Source organism: Dendropsophus ebraccatus, chromosome 11 (genome assembly GCF_027789765.1).
Source record: "Dendropsophus ebraccatus isolate aDenEbr1 chromosome 11, aDenEbr1.pat, whole genome shotgun sequence".
Taxonomy (NCBI): Eukaryota; Metazoa; Chordata; class Amphibia; order Anura; family Hylidae; genus Dendropsophus; species Dendropsophus ebraccatus.
The window spans coordinates 63,669,535-63,689,484 of NC_091464.1; the positions used below are offsets into that span (position 1 = coordinate 63,669,535).

Below are 19,950 nucleotides of genomic sequence, written 5' to 3' on the forward strand. Positions count from 1 at the left end.
AAAAAAATGAGATTACAGGTAATGCGGGGGGGGGGGGGGTTACGGACAGTCTGGGGTGGTTATGGGCAACCTGCTGTGGTTACGGGCAACCTGGGGTGGTTACGGGTAATCTGGAAGTGGTTACGGACAGTCTGGGGTGGTTATGGGCAACCTGCTGTGGTTACGGGCAACCTGGGGTGGTTATGGGCAACCTGCTGTGGTTACGGGCAACCTGCTGTGGTTACAGGCAACCTGCTGTGGTTACGGTCAACGTGAGGGGGTTACGGACAATCTGGGTTTGTTACGGATAAACTAAAGTGCTTTTATGTAATTTGGGTTGGTTACGGCAATCTGGCGTGGTTACGGGCAATCTGGAGGGGCTCATTGGCAATTTGGGTTGGTTAGAGGCAACGTGCGGTGGTTAGAGGCAGCGTGCGGTGGTTAGAGGCAGCGTGCGGTGGTTAGAGGCAGCGTGCGGTGGTTAGAGGCAGCGTGCGGTGGTTAGAGGCAGCGTGCGGTGGTTAGAGGCAGCGTGCGGTGGTTAGAGGCAGCGTGGGGTGGTTAGAGGCAGCGTGGGGTGGTTAGAGGCAGCGTGGGGTGGTTAGAGGCAGTGTGCGGTGGTTAGAGGCAGTGTGGGGTGGTTAGAGGCAGTGTGCGGTGGTTAGAGGCAGTGTGGGGTGGTTAGAGGCAGTGTGGGGTGGTTAGAGGCAGTGTGCGGTGGTTAGAGGCAGTGTGCGGTGGTTAGAGGCAGTGTGCGATGTCAGAGGTAACATGTGGTGGTCAGTGGCAACGTGCGATGGTCAGTGGCAGCGTGCGGTGGTTACGGGCAACGTGCGGTGGTTACGTGCAATCTGGCGTGATTACGGGAAACCGGGGGTGGTTACGGGCAACGTGCGGTGGTTACGGGCAACGTGCGGTGGTTATGGGCAATCTGGGGGGGTTAGGGGTAATCTGGGAGTAAACTGCAATTATTACTATAATAAAAAGTGTGTGTTTTATTTTTTTGTATGTTTGTCACTTTTTGTACTTTTACACATTCATTTTCACTGTATTACTATGATTACTGTGATATTTTCTATCACAGTAATCATAGTTCAGTGACAGAGACCAAATTGGTCTCTGTCACTTTAAATTTTCAGTTGGCTGGTTGTGGAGCGCATGCGCACTTCATAACCAGCCAGGACGTCGAGGAGGAAGGAGCTCCAGGATCAGGTGAGTATATGGGGAAGGGGGGGTGACTGGGGGACGGGGGTTACAGGGGGGGGTGGGGGGCGACTTGGGGGGGCGACTTACTGACACTTTTTATACCCTGTCACCAATGATTTATGGTGACAGGGGATAAAAAGTGCTTCTTTGCACTGGGAACAGGCGATCAGCGGTATATAGTATATACCGCCGATCGCCTGCTCCAGGACCAAACGGGGGGGTCGCCGATCACTGCCCCATGCTCTCCGCTACCTCCGGTGGCGGAGAACATGGGGCTTTGATCATTTATTCATTTCCATCCCTGCGAACAAACATCCCTCCCGGGGAGGGAGAGGGTTAGTTATCGCCCTACTAGGGGGGCTGATCTGGGGTCTGAGGGGACATTTTTCATCCACGGTGGGGGGAGATGAAAGCTATCGGCGGCGCCGGTAATTCCCGGTACCGGAGATCACCGCTATAACGGTAATAGCGGTGATCTCCAGTATCGGGGGACAAGGTGTGGGGGCCGAGGGACACACTTGTTGTGGCGGTGGGGGGAGGCATCGTACTGCAGCCTCCCCCTGCCACCCGATCGCCCGATCTCCCCATAGACGCTGCGGTCGCATTGACCGCAGCCTTTTTATGGGGTTAACTGCCCGGGGGGAGCGCGGCTCCCCTCCGGGCAGAGGCAGCAGGAGGATGCTGTGTGACATAGCATCCTCCTGCTGCCCGATCTTCTATAGGGACAGCGGGGGGAGGCAGGGAAGCCATGACGTTCCAGGAACGTCATTTTGCGGCAAGGGGTTAAAGACATCAGTTCCTTGGCTGATTGTTGTCTTTACTACACAGAGCGATATCTGCCAAAATCAGCAGATAATGGCTCCATATAAAAGGGCCCTTAGCCACTACAGCTAGCATATGCAGTTTTGAATCGCAGGCTGAACCTAGACTTGCTAGTCTAGGTCCCATCTGCAGTTACTAACCATATACACTAGCTGAAGCAGGAAAGAGCACCCACAGAGTACTTAAAGGCTGTGTAAAATCCAGCCCTTGCTAAACGATTATCAAGCTGTGTAAGGCTGCATTCCCACGTTCCGTGATCCGACGTGGAATGCATGTACCGGAGTCCCCCCGCGCCCGGACAGCATCTGTAATTAGATGCTGGGAGCCGGGGAGACTGTATTCATAAGCGTCGTGCTGTAATGAATCAGCCGCGCGGTGCTGTTACTACGCTTAGCGCTTAGGAATACAGTCTCCCCCGCTCCCAGCATCTAATTACAGATGCTTTCCGGGCGCGGAGGGGGCTCCAGTACATGCATTCCACGTCTGTGATCCGTCAGGATCACGGAACGTGGGAATGCAGCCTAAGGGTCCATTTACACAGAAAGATTATCTGACAGATTATCTACCAAAGATTTGAAGCCAAAGCTAGGAACAAACTATAAACAGAGATCAGGTACTAAAAGGGAAGCCTGAAATTTCTCCTCTTTTCAAATCCATTCCTGGCTTTGGCTTTAAATCTTTAGCAGATAATCTGTCAGATAATATTTCGGTGTAAATAGAACCTTATAAACTCAGTAAATCTAGCAGATTAGCACTCGTTTACATTATTGATCGGGCCATCATCGGCCCATGTAATAAGACCTTAAGGGTCCATTTACACATAAAGATTATCTGACAGATTATCTGCCAAAGATTTTAAGCCAAAGCCAGGAACAGACTATAAACAGAGATCAGGTCATAAAGGAAAGCCTGAGATTTCTCCTCTTTTCAAATCCATTCCTGACTTTGGCTTTAAATCTTTGGCAGATAATCTGTCAGATAATCTTTCTGTGTAAATGGACCCTTAGGGTGCGTTTACACAGAAAGATCTATCTGACAGATTTTGGAAGCCAAAACCAGGAACGGTTTTGAAAAGAGGAGAAATCCCAGTCTTTCCTTTATAACCTGATCGCTGTTTATAGTCTGTGCCTGGTTTTGGCTTCAAAGATCTGTCAGATAAATCTGTCAGTGTAAACGCACCATTACTCAGCCTGTGCATACACCCCTACTTACAAAATAAAAAAAAAACGTCATTCAGTGACTCACAGGGGACATCTTTTTTGGTCTGAAGCATCACTTTCCTTTTTATCTTCCTCGGGCCCAGACCACCATGATGATTTCTTGCAGCTCCAATTCATCTCTACGGAACCTGCCAGACAAACATTTTAGGCTCCACAAATTTTCAGCAACTTCCTTCCCTTTTTCCCACCCATAAGGTTCCAAACAGTAGTAATGTAACTTTTTGGTGTCATGTCTAGTAAAGTCAGTAAACACAATTTCAGATGGCACTCTGGATAACGAAATCCACTGTGACACTCTGCACTGTTATGGCCACTGCCTATTTAACTAGTTAGCTGCCGGGCATTGAATAGCTCATGCTTACCAGTCCGCACTCCTACCTGCTTCTCAGTCTCGCGGGTCATTGACAGCCTGCTCATCCAATCAATGGCTGGAGCAGGACAGTACACTGAGCAGGCCGTCAGAGAGCCCCCATATACCCCCATATATAGTAATACCCCCACTTTGCCTCCATATAGTAATAATGCCCCCTGCTATGCTGTCACCTGCTATGTCCCCATAGTAAATGTCCCCTGCCCTGCTGTGCCTCCACAATACTGCCCCCTATGCCCCATAGCAAAGCCCACCTTTTCACTCCCTCCACTCAAACACAAAAATACTCACCTAATCTGGGCATGGAGCGGGTCTTCCTATCTTCTCTAGCCTCTGAGCCACAGGAAAAATCACGTCCAAGCACGGCGCTGCAGATTGAGGTCAGAGGGGGACAGAGGAGGCAGAGAAGGAAAGAGGGGGGAAGAGGAAGTGAAGGGGGAAAGGAAGAGAGAGGAGGTAAAAAGGGGGGTAGGAAAGAGAAGGTAATAGGGGAAAGGAGGAGAGAGGGGGTAAGGGGGAGAGGAAGAGAGAGGAGGTAAAGGGGGTGAGGGGGAGAGAGGATGTAAAGGGGAAATGAAGAGAAAAGAGGTTTAGGGGTTGAGGGGGGAGAGGAGGGAAAGAGGAGGTGATAGGGAGAGGACAAGAGAGAGGGTGGAGGGGCAGAAAGGAGGTGGAGGGGCAGAGAGGAGGTGATGGCAGAGAGGAGGTGATGGCAGAGAGGAGGTGATGGCAGAGAGGAGGTGATGGCAGAGAGGAGGTGGAGAGGGCAGAGAGCAGGTGGAGAGGGCAGAGAGGAGGTGGAGAGGGCAGAGAGGAGGTGGAGGTGGTAGAGCGGAGGTGATGGCAGAGAGCAGGTGATGGCAGAGAGGAGGTGGAGGGGCAGAGCGGAGGTGATGGCAGAGTGGAGGTGGAGGGGGTAGAGCGGAGGTGATGGCAGAGCGGAGGTGATGGCGGCAGAGAGGAGGTGGAGGGGGCAGAGAGGAGGTGATGGCAGAGAGGAGGTGGAGAGGGCAGAGAGGAGGTGGAGAGGGCAGAGAGGAGGTGGAGAGGGCAGAGAGGAGGTGGAGGTGGTAGAGCGGAGGTGATGGCAGAGAGCAGGTGATGGCAGAGAGGAGGTGGAGAGGGCAGAGAGGAGGTGGAGGGGCAGAGCGGAGGTGATGGCAGAGTGGAGGTGGAGGGGGTAGAGCGGAGGTGATGGCAGAGCGGAGGTGATGGCGGCAGAGAGGAGGTGGAGGGGGCAGAAAGTAGGTGGAGGGGCAGAGAGGAGGTGATGGCAGAGAGGAGGTAATGGCAGAGAGGAGGTGGGAGAGAGCAGGCTATTGGGGGGGGGGGGGGGGGTCTGTCCAGCTCCCGGATAGGGAACTACATCAGCGAGGGGGTTGTGGTGCCCTGCAGCAGAGTATTGTGGACCGGGAGATGGGGCCCCCACGCCCACCGGCTGCCGCCGCCTCTTCTTTGGGATGCTGTGAGGCGTGACACAAAGACGCAGCATCCTCCGGTGCATGCTCTTCCCCAGCGTGACCCGCGCAGGCAGAGAGTAGAAGCGGCGACGGCAGCTGGTGAACACGAGGGGAACATCTCCCGGTCCACAATCCAATGCTTCAGGAGCCCAGCACACCGCGACCCCCTCGCCGCCGCCACCTGCGCGAACATCAGCCTGCCGCCGCATCCCTTCTCTGTCTAACCACGCGGGGGAAGAGCGTGCACGGGAAGCTGCAGCTGTTGTCAGTGTCCTGTGACTCCATCCTTCCCCCAGCAGCCTCACCAAGTCCGGTCCCCCACTGTTGAGCAGCTGCTGTGGGAAGGAAGGAGAGGACTGCCGCGGTGATTGATCCCGGCACGGCGGCACCCAAGGAAAAAGTTTATTCCCGCCCCCACCTCCCTGCGTACCCACTCAACCTGCGGCGTGTACCCCCGGGGGTACGCGTTCCGCAGGTTGAGAAATCCTGCTATAGATAAACCAGTCTGAACCCGGAAACCTGCTTCCGGGTTCGGGCTGGTGGAGGCCCCCCTGTGATGGGGGCCCCGGAGCACGTGCCCCTGGTGCCCTCCTTAATCCGGCCCTGGGTACATGGGGCAATATGGTTTGATCAAATTATACACCAACATCCTGGCGTTGGTTTTTAAATGCATCCGAGAGGCATTAGTGTCAGCCATAGGTGTGAGTTGCAGCGCTCCTTTCTCTCCATGTTCGTATAAAACACTGTGGTGGTCTGTGTCAATGCTAAGCATGTGGAAGTGGTCTAGAGATCTCGAGTAAGCAAAACCACAATGCAGAAGCTGCTGTGCTATGGAGGTGAGTCTGGGATGTTGTGATGTGCACCTTCAAAAATAACCTTAAAACCCATCTCTTTACACTTGGCTACAACCTATAATAATTCACACTTACCTTCCCTTACACCTCACCCTCCCTTACCTTGTAGATTGTAAGGGCCCTATTACACGGAGCGATAATCGCCTGATGGCCTGATTCGGCTGATTATCGTTCCATGTAATGCTGCGTTTACACGAAACGATAATTGGCCCGATCGTACGATTAACGTTGTCGGAGTAACGATTTTTTTTTCATAACGGTCAGCGTTTAGACGGTACTATATATCGTACGGAAATTCGTTCTGCAATCGTTTTGCGATCGCTTAAGCCTATCTCACACATTGGTTAAATTGGCGAAAGACTGTTTACACGGAACGATCTGCAAATTTTTTGCGAACGACGATTTTATAACATGTAAGATCAAAATTAACGATTTCGCATTCGTCGTTTGATCGTTCGCAGCGTTTACATGTACGATTATCGTTCGAATTCGAACGTTATTGTGCGAATTTGCACGATAATCGTTTCGTGTAAACGCAGCATTAGGGTATGTTCACGCGGAGTAAATTAGAGCACTTTCCACTGTGGAATCCCGCCTGTCTCAGTGTGTCATAAATTCCACCTAATTTACTCAGTGTGAACATCCCCTCTGAGACAGGGATCAGCCGATGAAACGATCATTGGCCGATCGTTTCTTTAGGTCCAGACCTAAAATTATCGGCTGCTGATCGTGCTTTGCTACGTGTAATAGCGATGCGTGGCCAATGGCTGACGATTGAACAAACAGTTAATACATTACCTCTCCACCCTCCTGGTCTTCTCCTGCGCCCTGCATGTGTCCCGCCACTGCGCTGCAGCGTCAGAGCGGCCTGGCTGAGCTGACAGGCCACTCAGTCAGTCACTGGCCAGGACTGCTACGGCCAGTGATTGGCTCTGTGGCCTTTCAGCTCAGCCAGGCCGCTCTGACGCTGCAGCGCAGTGGCGGGACACATGCAGAGCGCAGGAGAAGACCAGGAGGGTGGAGAGGTAATGTATTAACTGTTTGGGCAAGGGCTGCACGGACATAGCTCACAATGTCCGTGCAGCCCTTGCTAAACAATTATAGGGCCATGTAATAGGCCTTCATCATGTAATAGGACCCTAACGGTGCGTTTACACAGGCAGATTTATCTGACAGATTTTTGAAGCCAAAGCCAGGAACAGACCATAAACAGGGAACTGGTCATAAAGGAAGGACTGAGATTTCTTCTTTTTTCAAATCCATTCCTGATTTTGGCTTCCAAAATCTGTCAGATAAATCTGCCTGTGTAAATGCACCATTAGGGTCCATTTACACAGAAAGATTATCTGACAGATTATCTGCCAAAGATTTGAAGCCAAAGCCAGGAATGGATTTGAAAAAAAGTAAAAATCTCAGGCTTTCCTTGATCTCTGTTTATAGTCTGTTCCTGGCTTTGGCTTTAAATCTTCGGCAGATAATCTGTCAGATAATCTTTCTGTGTAAATGCACCCTAAGCCCCCCCCCGTGGACAGGGTCCTCAATTCACATGTACCAGTCACCCCCTATAATGTGCACAGATCTGGCCCTGGCACCTGCACTGTCCCCTATCTTTGTATGCATTAGCATAGGAATTTATTATTTTACTTATGTAAAAAAATTACACAATTTCTTAAAGGGGAACTCCGGGTAAGAAAAACTTGTTTTCTATTAAAAGTACATTAAAAGTTATATAGATGTGTGTCTATATAATGTAGTGTATATAGTGTATGTAGTGTATATAATGTATAAAGTACTGAAGCTGTGCGGTTATGCCACACCGGTAGCTGATAGAAATCCAGGAAGTGAAAAAAAAATGGCCCCTGTGCCAATTCACATTGTCTCCTGCTCCCTCTGCCCCCCCCCCCCCCCCCCAGTAGTCAAATATTCCATGCCTCTGTCTCACATTGTGTGTGTTTGCTAGATACAGGCTGATGATGCATACAGGGGGCAGGGCGTGATGTCACAGGAGGCTTGGTTGGATAACCCAATCCCCTGACTGATTTACCATCTCTGACCGAACAGAAGGAGGTGCACCACTAATTTTACTGGAAAATGCCAAACCAGGAAGAACAGAAACACAAAACAGAGCAAACCCCCCAAACAAATGGATTTTTGGTAGTTTAAAAACTGGGGTAGACAGATAAGTAATGCGTCATGCTTCTGCAGAAGTTTAATTTTTTTTAACCTCTACCTGGAGTTCCCCTTTAAAAAAGTTTAAAAAAATCATATAATTAGCAGCCATTTTTTCTAATCCTGGATAACCCCTTTAAATGATATGCTCAAAGAATCACATGACTTGTATTATGAGAAAAAATGCAGGTGAAAAAACACCAAAAAAACCCAATGCCCCCCTCATGTACTAATACTATTATTTAGGGGGAAAGGTACAAACAATGGCACAAAAAAACTGCCAATGGTTTTTACTGCTTTTTGGCAGTTTTCAGGTGTTTCCTCATTTTACTGGACACTTAATATTATTTCGGAAGTCACTTTCTCTATGCCCAACTATGAGAGTCACATTGTGCGAGGGAATGTATGAAGTGCAGGGGTGAATCACAGTCTCCATACATGGGGAAAATGGTGACCTTTCTAACACAACGTGCCGTTATTCACCAGCTGTGCTATACAAGCTTCCCATTGCTTTGAAGTTGCACACATATGAACGTCTCCCACTCTCGATGAACGCATATACAGCGGTGCATGTTTCCTTCATTGGTACATCATGGGCCATTGAGCACCAGCGCAAGTAAGTGGGCGGACATCTGGGTACCTCAGAGACCACTCCTCTAGACCGAATCAACCGATACAGAACCCGGAAAACATCTGATGAGACCATTGGTGCATGAAGATGCTGCAGTGGGGGTGGGGGCCGCCCCTTGTTGTTGAAGATATACTAGCTTTTCTCCATTAGAAGCCATGAGCACTTCAGCATTCACAATGTTTCCATAGGGTACAAACCCACACACCGTATACGCAGCAAATACGCAACAAATACGCAACAAATACGCAGCAAATACGCAGCAGTTTGATGGTGAAGATTTAATGCTGAGTTCAGTTATTTAGATCTAATCTGCTGCGTTTTTGTTGCGTATTTGTTGCGTTTTTGCTGCGTATTCGCTGCGTATCGCAGCAGTAAATACGCTGTGTATACGGTGTGTGGGTTTATACCCTTATACCCCGACCAGGTTGGTATAACATTAGTAACCTGTGCCTGGTAATAAATTTAAAGGGATCCCATAATAGAAAATACAGTCTAGTCTGCAGCCAGCATATTATAGAGCAGGAGGAGCTGAGCAGATCAATATATAGTTGTGCAGGAAAAGACTGAGTAGAACTAGTAACTTATTCATGCTTATTCTGAGTTTAGTAGTCAAGTAGGCAGGCTTAGTCAGACATTGACTGTTATTTCTGTATTTAAACTGATGATTAGGACCACCCACTGAACTACTAAACCAGGGGTAGGGAACCTTGTCTCTCCAGCTGTTTCAAAACTATAACTCCCATCATGTCTGGACATCCAAAGCTTTAGCTTTGGCTGTCCAGGCATGATGGGAGTTGTGGTTTTGCAACAGCTGAAGAGACAAGGTTCCCTACCTTTGTACTAGACTATGAATAAATTATTAGTTCTACTGATTCTTTTCCAGCAAATATATACAGTATTAATGTACTCAGCTCCTTCTTCTCAATAACATGGTGTCCACAGATTGGACTGCATTTTTAAAGTGACAGGTTCCCTTTAAGAAATGGGTCACATGACCCAGTATAATCAATAAGCTGTAACTATTATTTATGGGGTTTATAAACTATATGTAGGCCTGAAGGGGCCCAGACAGAGTGAAAGGCTCCACCAAGGCTGGTTCTTACATTCTTATGTCTACTTCAGTAACTGTCATAGTTATAATAAATCATAAGACCTCTGCATAGAAAATGATAGAACATAATGCGGACAGTGTCCTGTGATAAAGAAGGATACTGTAATGTATCAGCAAAAAAAAAAAACACCACACCTACTTATCAAACGTCTTTTTTCCCTTGTAACATGTATGGTGTCTTCCTGAGAAGCCAATGCCAGCAGCTCATTTCTCTTCCTCCATTGAGATCACCTACACATTCGGCCAAGCTATGGGGTCAAACAAGAATGGCTTAGGTTAATAAGGTATAATAAAGACCTCTTACGACCGCTTGCCTTGCGGGGTTGGCGGTCGCTGACTGACACAGTGTTGATTTAGTGTAGGGACTCATGTGAACCAGGGGACCTGCATGTGGTACATGGGGCAATACGGTTTGATCAAATTATATACCAACATAACTGGCAACATTACCAACATATTATATACCAACATTAACTGGCAATGTGATGTTAATGGAGGAGCGATCAGGCCTGATGATAGGGCTCCTGTATACTAACACATGTACTGGGGTCTCTGCCATCAAGCAGGATACTTGCACTAGGTATCCCAGACACAATTATGATGACTCCAGATCCAGTCCTCGGGCCCCAATCATCTTAACCCAGGAGGTGGTGATAACTGACCCTCTAACAGTCCTACACAACCCATTTACGCTTTTGGGAGGTATGGAGTATGATTGTATTACACACCTATTAGAATCACTATTAGGCTATGTTCACACAGAGTATTGTTGGTCAGTATTTTACAACTAAAACCAGGAGTGGATTGAAAACACAGAAAGGCTCTGTTCACACACTGTTGAAACTGAGTGGATGGCCGTCATTTAATGGCAAATAACAGCCATTGTTTTAAAATAACGGCAATTATTTGCCATTTAATGGCGGCCATTCACTCAATTTCAACATTGTGTGAAAAGAGCCTTTCTGTGTTTTCAATCCACTCCTGGTTTTGGTTGCCAAATACTGACCAAAATACTGAGCAAAAATACTGTGTGGGGACATAGCCTTAGCGGAAATTAATCATTTGTGCCTTTTTCACCCCACTTCACTAGTTTTCTCTTTTTTCCCTTATGTCGATATTAAATGCGCCCAATTTACCATGTTGTTGTGCCAAATACTATGAATTTGGTACATTAGTCAATGTACTCTTACGCTTTGTGGATTACGGCGGCACCTACTGGCTAAAGTGAGATTCTGTAAGAGTCTCAAATACGAAGATCTACATCTAAAAAAACGACAATAAAACTGTGCCCCCGTACACATAAACCACACCCTTAAACCAAAGCCACGCCCCTTTGTTGGACAAGGCGCAAAAGTGTCTAAAAACACATAACAAATGTGGTTGTAGTCACGTAAGCCAGTTTTTTTTAAAGTGACAGGGACATTACCAGAGACCAAAGTTCAAGTAATTGAAAAATTTTATGTATATTAGAAAATCACGGAAATTAAAAATAAAACATAAATGACGTCAATCGAGACCTTGAAAAGATATTTCGCTTTAAGGGTACAAACCCACACAGCGTATACACAGCAGATACGCAACAAATACGTAGCAAATACGCAGCAGATTTGTTGGTACAGATTTGATGCTGTGTTCAGTTATTTAGATATAATCTGCTGCGTTTTTGCTGCGTATCGCAGCAGTAAATACGCTGCTTATACGGTGTGTGGGTTTATACCCTAAACAAGACATATAAAAAGTGTAAAACTATTTATTTCTGGCAGAAATGTTTTATGAGCTGGATGCAGAACAGTTCCCACATCCTGAGAACTTCCTACGATCCATCTCTTCTATCGTCCCTCAATCCCAAAGTACATAGGGAAGACCTCGGCGCTTCCTCTCTCCTGGAGGTACTGGTAGAGCTGTCCGAGGTCCATGTGGTTTCCTCGGGAACCGTGGACATCAAACGCTTTTTCTTCTAGAGCCGGAAACTTTCTCAGTATTTGGATTTGTGTCTCTGAGGCCGAGGAGGATAACTGGACGTCTTCCCGATGTCTGATTAAGATGCGTTTCCAAGTCAGTTTTCTTATTCTGCAAATAAAAGTGATTAATCACAGTTTAGTTGACCATACACAGTCTGAGAGAATATGCCTTGGTTGCCATATTGTTTAAAAAGGCCTTGCATCCTGCTCTTAATGCACTGATGCTTCCAACTCCAGGCCACATGCATGGAGCTAGACTGTAACCTAACAGCATCCAGCACCATCTCTTTTGGCAGAAGGGGTCTAAGACCCCACCTGTAGTGCCCAAGCTATAACGTGTGATGTGTGCCTCTCCTGCATCATTCTCTGTTAGAAGACACTGATGCAGATGGTAAACCTTGAAGCCCAATACCCAGTGCAAAGGAAGTTCAGCAGTTTTTTCGTTATTCAAATCAACTGGTGCCATGTCAGAGATTTGTAATTTACCTCTATGAAAAAAAACCCTCAAATCTTCCAGTACTTATCAGCTGCTACAGGAAGTGGTGTATTCTTTGCAGTCTGGAGAGCAGGAGAGGTTTTCTATGTGTTGCTGTTCTGGACAGTTCCTGTCAAAGACAGAGGTGGCAGCAGAGAGCACTGTGTCGGAATGGAAAGGGGGTTCCATTCTGGCAACAGTTGATTTGAAAGAAAAAAAATGGTGAACTTCTAACAAATAATAAGGGGTGAGTGTATGAGGTTTGGAATACTGGAACCCCCATGATCTTGGGTTTCATAATCTGTCATCAGAATGAAGTGGCAATCAAAGGTTCCTATGGGATTGCCAGAGATAGAAGACATTCTGACATTAGAAGATTGTGGTGAGTCAGAAAACTCAATCTCTAGACCCTAAGTCTCTTAATGGAATGGAAAAGTAGTCACAAGTGCCTATGGGACAGCTGGGTGCTGAACTTTACACTTGAGACTACCGCTCTATTCTGATGAGAGAATGGGGGGTTCCAGTATTCTGCTCCCCCACAATATTAAGTTTCTCATTGAAATGAAGCAGTGGTCACAAAAGCACACAACCACAGATGTGAGCGTACGACACTCAGCTATCCCTGGCACTCCCATAGGCACTTGGGTGTGCCAATCCAATGAGAAACCTGGGGTCTAGAAATTGAGGGGTTTAAATATTCTGTGATCCCCCACGATCTTGAGATCCCAGATTTGGAATGTTGTAGGGCTCCGCTATGTCTGTCAGTATCATAAACAACAGAATAGCTTAAAAATTACTCTCTTGCCCATCACTGACATGATGTCTGAGGTACCTAGGGTGCCACCATACCAGATACCTAACCCAAATGTTAACCCACAAAGAGACAAAGAGCTAGACAAATATTAAGTGCACTCCACCATATAATAAGTACATAAAGATATATGTCCAGAAAAATATATATGTAATTTTTATTAGTTGAAAGTACTCATATAAAACACTCACAAAAAACACCACTACACAATACACTTAAAAACATTTAAAAATTCCAATAAGGAACATGCAAGTCTACGGTCTACCCACACAATCAATAAAGGGTATCAGACCTACGGGGGGTAGCAAACAAATAATATTGTCAACATGACCCAAAAATAAATCAAAGATATCGGCAAAGCAACAAACCAAAATGCCAAACCATAAAAGATATATAGATGTATGGGGCTAAGAAATTTTGTAAAATATATGTCACCCAGCGCTACACAGGCAGAAAATGTATATATTTCGGTGCCTGGATGGATACAGGGTCATGGAGCTGCTACCCCCTGGCAAAGAACCCCACGCGTATCGTCACCCTCCGGTGACTTCGTCAGGAGTAAATACTGTGTGTCACAGTGTCCTTAAATACTTTAGTAAAGCTGAGTGTATATGCAATACAGCTGCTAAATTAAATAATCACGGCTACCTGGTGGTGTTGTGCTGTGTCGATGACCCGTCAGGCATGGCCGCTCTTGGCGTCCTCAGGCGGCTAATGCGCATGTCCATGCGCTCAATGTCATGTGTTCATGACGTCACCCGAGTCCGTCATGTGTTCATGACAAGACCCGAGTCTGTAGGATCAGGGCATCACGTGACCTCCCATGTGACAAGTCACGTGTCTCCCATGTGATACAATGTTTACGGAAATACAATGAATTAACTATCGTCATGCTATGACGTGACTCAAAACATCAAATGACCCCCATAATAGAGACAATACGGCCAATATGTAACGTAGAGTTCACGCTTACAAAAAGACTTTATGCCAGAAAGAAATAATAAAATAAAATAAAAGAAACAGCTAACTTATTTAAAATCACCAATATTAGCACCTTGGTGACCAGGTTCAAAACACGGGTAAACATAAAAAATATAAATGAATATATAAATCACCCAATGTGAAGTGCTATTACATGACCTAACTAGTTATTAGTATTATAGAATGTGAACACCCAACCTACCCATAATTGTACTTGCATTGATATTGTTTACAATAATCTGTTATTATTTTATTCTATTTTGTATTTATTGTTATTTAATTATTTATTTTATTTTTTATTTTTAGTATATTTTTTGTATATATTTTATATTATTTTTTAATTTTTATTCTTAATTTTTTATTTTATATTTTTATATATATTTTTTTATTTATATCAAATATTGTTTATTCATTTATTTTTTATTTTTTATTTTTTATTATTATTTTATGTTATTTATTATTTATCATTTATTCCCTTATTATTGATTAGTTTAGTGATTTATACCTATTTGCTATCCCCATATAGTTTATTTATGATAGCAAGTAGTATCCTGTATATGAAATGTAGTAAATTATTGATTATTACTTATTTATTTATATCACTATTCACAGACATTGATTTATTATTTAGCATTTATTTATATAAATATAAAAGTGTAAACATAATTAAATAAACACATAAAGACACAGTAGGATGAAATAACACAACACATATATAAATAACCCACCAAATTAAAAGTTCACCCCTTTAGTTGGAACCTGGCCACCGGTGAAAACAAAAGTGATTAACTAAACCAGAATGGGTAGAGCATAACCAACCACAGAGAAAGAGGAAGGAAATACACATAGAGCCAAACTGGCCACAATATGTCTAGGTTACGGAAACATCAGATGGAGGATCATGCCAAAATACACATCATACGGCCAACAAAGGACCATACGGTCCTACAGAGTTGGAAGTCCCATTATCTTAGACATCAAAAAGGTCCATGTCTGCATGATCAGGTAGATAAATCCAGTTCAATTGACTCAGTCCCTTCAAGAACCATTAAGAAGAAATCACAACTCAATAGGTAAGTAATTTCCTTAATTTTCGGGAATAGCGGAACAGACGATCTTGACGGGCCAGCGATGATTGGTGGATCCACGGGCAATCATTGTACAAGAATCAGGCATCCAAAGTTAGAATTCACAAGCACCTCCAAGTATCCCGGAACAATCCCCACACTAGATATAAAACAAAAGGTAAGTGCCATTTATAAAAGGCAAGAACGAGTTTCACACCGGTGGGGGAAGGGAAAAAGAGAAGGGAGGGGAAAAAAAAAAAAAAAAAAAAAAAAAAAAAAAAGGAAAAAGGGGGAGGGGGGAAAAAACCGTGTAATACACTCCCACACAATACCTAACCCAGGTTGCTCCTGAGCATGACAGTATCGTAAACTGCATAATAAAGAACAAAACAGGGTGGCAGTATGATAGAGATACATATGATATATTATACTGTATAATATAAGTGCTGGTTTACGATAATGTAGTCATGGAGCAGCGGCACCACCAAAAGGAAATTAATGTTCCACCTAGTATACATGTACCTGGACCAGAACTCTTCACACGGCTCCTGTGCTCCTTCCACACACACAATACCAGGTTTCCCAGGCATGCTAAAGCCCGTCAGTCCCAGCTCCTTTGACCATTCTAATATATTTTTCCTTTTCTGCTTATTGTATATATGGTGACTGTAAATCCACAATCTGGTAAAGATGGCGTCTTCTGATGTGGCTACTCCCTGCTGGTTATCTGTAGGAGACCCTGTGCTCAGGTAGGTCTCAGCATTGTCTTGCACCCACTCTGTGGCACTTAGGATGCAGACGTCTCCACTGCAGTTACTTCTCAGGTGATCACTGAGGTCTGAATTCAGCTGTGCCTGCTGTGACCGCACCAGGGATGGCGACCTATGTAAGAGAAAGGGACTGGTTAGACTGGTCACTGAAGCTCCAAATCCATATAGAAAACCAAGTGTGAACCTCTCATGTATGCAATGCAAAAGACCGGGACTGCATCACTGTGCACTAGGGCGTGAGGCTGTTACGGTAGTGAGGCAAGGACATTCCAGCACTAAGACTGTCACTACTGCCACCACAGATACATTTCATTACATTATGGCTGACATGGTCGCTGTATCCAGACAGACTCCGACATCCGCCCATAGAACATCCCGTGTTCTGTCCATTAAACACGGACGACATGGACTTTAAATGTACACCCTGGTCTCTTTCCCCAGACGACACTATGTATCAACATCATGCTGGCAGCTGGGAAACTCTTTGAATGGCTGCGGGTCTGTCATTACAGTGACGTGGTGATTCAAAGTTTCCCCGCTGCCGGCATGATGTTAAAGGGAACCTGTCACCCCCCGTGCCGGGGTCACAGGCTCCCGACCCCCCGCTACAGCCCCCTATACTCACCTGATCCCGCCGGGTCCCGCTTCTGGATCCGGTCGGCTCACAGAGATCTCAGCCACTGCAGCCCGGCGCGCACGCTGAGAGATGAGTCCAACGCTCATAGAGAATGACGGCGAGTCCAGCGAGTGACAGGTTCCCTTTAATAATCATGTCGTTCGGGGAAAGAGACCAGGGTTTGCATTCAACGTCCGTGTTGTCTGTGTTTTACAGACAGAACATGGGTGAATGAAGCCTAAGTCTCCATAAGGCCCCATTCACACGTCCGTTTTTACTGTCAGGAAATCCTGATCAGAAGGCCTCAAATGGCATCAGGAAAGTATAAGGATTTCCTGACAGTAATCCGTTTTTACCTTCAGGAAAAGCCTTCAGGATTTCCTGATGGGAGAAAAAAAAAAAAGCATTCTCAATATGGTCTAGTATGCCAACATACATCACAAGTACCCACATTGCCCCTCATGTACCATGCCATCGTTTCCCCCTTGTGTACTGCGCCACCTTCTCCCCCTTGTGTACCCTGCCACTGTCACCTCTCGTGTACCCTATCACCATCTCCCCCTTGTGTACCGTGCCCCTTCCCCCCTCATGTACTGTTTCACTGTTTGCCCTCTTGCCATGTGTCATCCTCTAATCTGTTGCAGAACTACAACTCCCATTATTACTTGCCAATAGGGGCAAACAAAGGGGCCACCTTGTTGTTTCTCTATTTATGTTCCAATACTCGCAACCGAGTGGGACTTAAGGGGCTACCTATCAGGGTGGTGTGGTGCTCTCTCCATCATGGAGGCATCATGTGGCAACACGCTAGATACATCTGGCTATCCTGTGTTTTGACACTTGCAACCGAGGCTCCACGGACTCTTGTTTTGCATATTTAAATTTTTGGGGGCATCAGTACTCTTGATTGAGTACTTTATTGGAATTTTTTCACTGATCTCCTTGAGTTACTGTGTTTTGTTGGTTTACTTGCCAATAGGGCATGATGGGGGTTGTAGTTCTGCAACAGGTTGCAAAACTACAGCTCCTATGATAAACAATGTCAGAACATGATGGGAGTAGTAGTTCTGCAACCTGAATGGCCACATGTTGCTAAACTACAACTCCCATCATGGACTGTCAGCAGGACATGAATGGGAGTAGTAGTTTTAGGGGATAATCTCACTTGTCCTGGATCCTCTTCTCCATTCTTCCTTCTTGACGTCTGCCATGGTCACCAAGGTGAGGAGGGAAGGGGGGCGATTCTGGCAGGGGATTGGGGGAGGACCGGGGGTAATGGGGTGTCAGGTGCTGAGGTGGTGGCGATCGCTGAAGGCTGGGGGTGCCATGGGCAGCGCAGCAGGAGGCTGAGGGGGTGCCGTCTGGTGAGAGGGGTACGTTTGGTGGTGGTGGGGAGCCCATGCAATCCGGAACTCCGGACGCTTTCCTGAGGGGTTCCGGCGCTCCCTCAGACTTCTATGGAGGCATCCGGGCCGGAATTCCAGACAAAAAATAGGACCGGTTCTAAGAATTCTGGTTCTATTTTCCGGAACGGACACCCTATGGGTCCAGAAATCTGTCTGGATTTCCTGATAGGAAATCCCGGTGGTTTTTCCGGACGTGTGAAGGAGGCCTAAGTCTTTATGACCCTCTCTTTAAAAAGAATTAGCATCCCTTTGGTCCCTGTCTACTACACAAGGATAGGAAAACAAAAAGGAAATATCAAGGCATAAACTTTACCTGACAACTATTTCTGGCGGTACATTTGGGTAGTGTGGAGGGTACGAACAATGTAATGATAGCAGGTGCTGCGGGACAGAGAAGAGCAGTGTTAATCAGGAACACCTCAGCAATTACATTACTAGCAGGTTGTTAGACTACTCAGGGTCCATTCACACATACAGGATCTGCAGCAGATTTGATGTTGCAGCTTTGGCTGTCCAGGCATAATGAGAATTGTAGTTTTGCATCAGCTGGAGGGACGGAAGTTTGACACCTGTGTCCTTCAGTGATATGAAGTCAGGTGGAGTTGATCCTACCTGGGAATGGTCAGCTTGGCCCAGCTTCATGGTCAGAGTGAACTGAATCTGGAACGTTGGTGGAACGGCAGCATCACGCTTCTCTACATACTCTCTCAGCTCGGCCAGCGCTAGCTGATCAGTGATGCTGAACTCTTCTTCATCAGGGAACATACTGGATAAAAGGTCCAGCTCGGAGATCTGTGCCTCGGCCTCTTCATAGGTTGTCATAGTCTGGAGATGGAAGAGAACCATGCAAAATAATAATAATCACACATAAGGTGCCGGCCATAAGGGTGCGTTCACACTACAGAACCCACGGCGGATTCCGTCGTTCGTACCCGCACGCGGTGCGCATCTCTGCCCGTGCTATAGACACTATTTTATGCACAGACGGATTCTGCATTCCGCCAAAACAATTGACATGTCAGTTCTTTCTGCGGAATCCGACCGTACATAGAATAGTGTCTATGGTACGGGCAGAGATGCCGGCTGCCGTGTATGTGGAGCTTAAAGGGGTTCTCCGGGATAAGAAAAAACATAGGTAATTTATGTACCCCCAGAATTGTGAAGTGCTGCAGAATCTGTTGGCGCTATATAAATAAAAACTATTATTATTATTTCTTTCAGAAACAGCACCAACCCCGTCCTCGGGTTGTGTGTGGTATTACAATTCAGCTTCATGCACTTCAATAGAAGTAATGGTGAAAACCCCACACCCAACCTGAAGACAGGAGTGGAGCTGTTTCTGGCAGAAAGTGGCCATGTTTTTCCAAGCCTGGACAACCCCTTTAACAAGAAATAAATGGCATTGGCTACCACACACATAAAGCATCACTAATCATGCAATGATAACTTGAGGTGTATTTATAGTAATAGTACTACAAGTTCCAGCTGACACATATCATAGGTGGAGCCAGGTAACTCACCAAATCAGTAATACTTGTAGAGTCCAGAGAGCCATAGGTCTGCGAGTGCTACAATCCTATTGGACCAAAAGGGTCAGATGACGTAATAAACGCGTGATGAGGCATTGCAGTTTCGTTTAGCGTACACGGAACTAATAAAGTTATTTAGGTGCAATTGGCTGCTGAAAATGCGCGGCGGCCATTTTAGCTATGGGCAAGCCACCCATTTATTGAAAACTCGAGAAAAATTGACCTAATCCAAAATGGCGTTCTCGTTACGTGTCAGCTACATGTCCGCAGTGTGCGGCGTTTGCCTCGAGATTAGTGTGGGTCTCGCTGTCGCTGACAACAACGCGTACTTTGACACCTACGATTAATAGGAGGAGCTTAGGAATTCTTTAATTCAATAGGTAGTCAAAATTGGCTGTCAAAGTTTTAACCAATGAGTAAGCAGTTCCTGCATATTACGTCATTTAACGCATCTGGATATTTGACCCCTAAGAGGATGAACTGTTATCTGTAAATGTCGCCATATTTGTGTA

The 19,950-nt window shown here is 46.1% G+C and overlaps 1 protein-coding gene across 1 annotated transcript; it reads right to left on the reverse strand.

Annotated features, from left to right (window-relative positions):
• Positions 1-11,269: 11,269 nt before the first annotated feature.
• Positions 11,270-19,663, reverse strand: RWDD2B (RWD domain containing 2B). Its single transcript, XM_069945856.1, has 5 exons — positions 19,430-19,663; positions 18,522-18,734; positions 18,223-18,290; positions 15,640-15,999; positions 11,270-11,892 (listed from the first exon to the last, which is right to left on the reverse strand). Exons 2-5 carry the CDS (start codon positions 18,729-18,731, stop codon positions 11,652-11,654), a joined length of 879 nt encoding a protein of 292 aa, XP_069801957.1. The 5' UTR covers positions 18,732-18,734; positions 19,430-19,663; the 3' UTR covers positions 11,270-11,651.
• Positions 19,664-19,950: the final 287 nt, after the last annotated feature.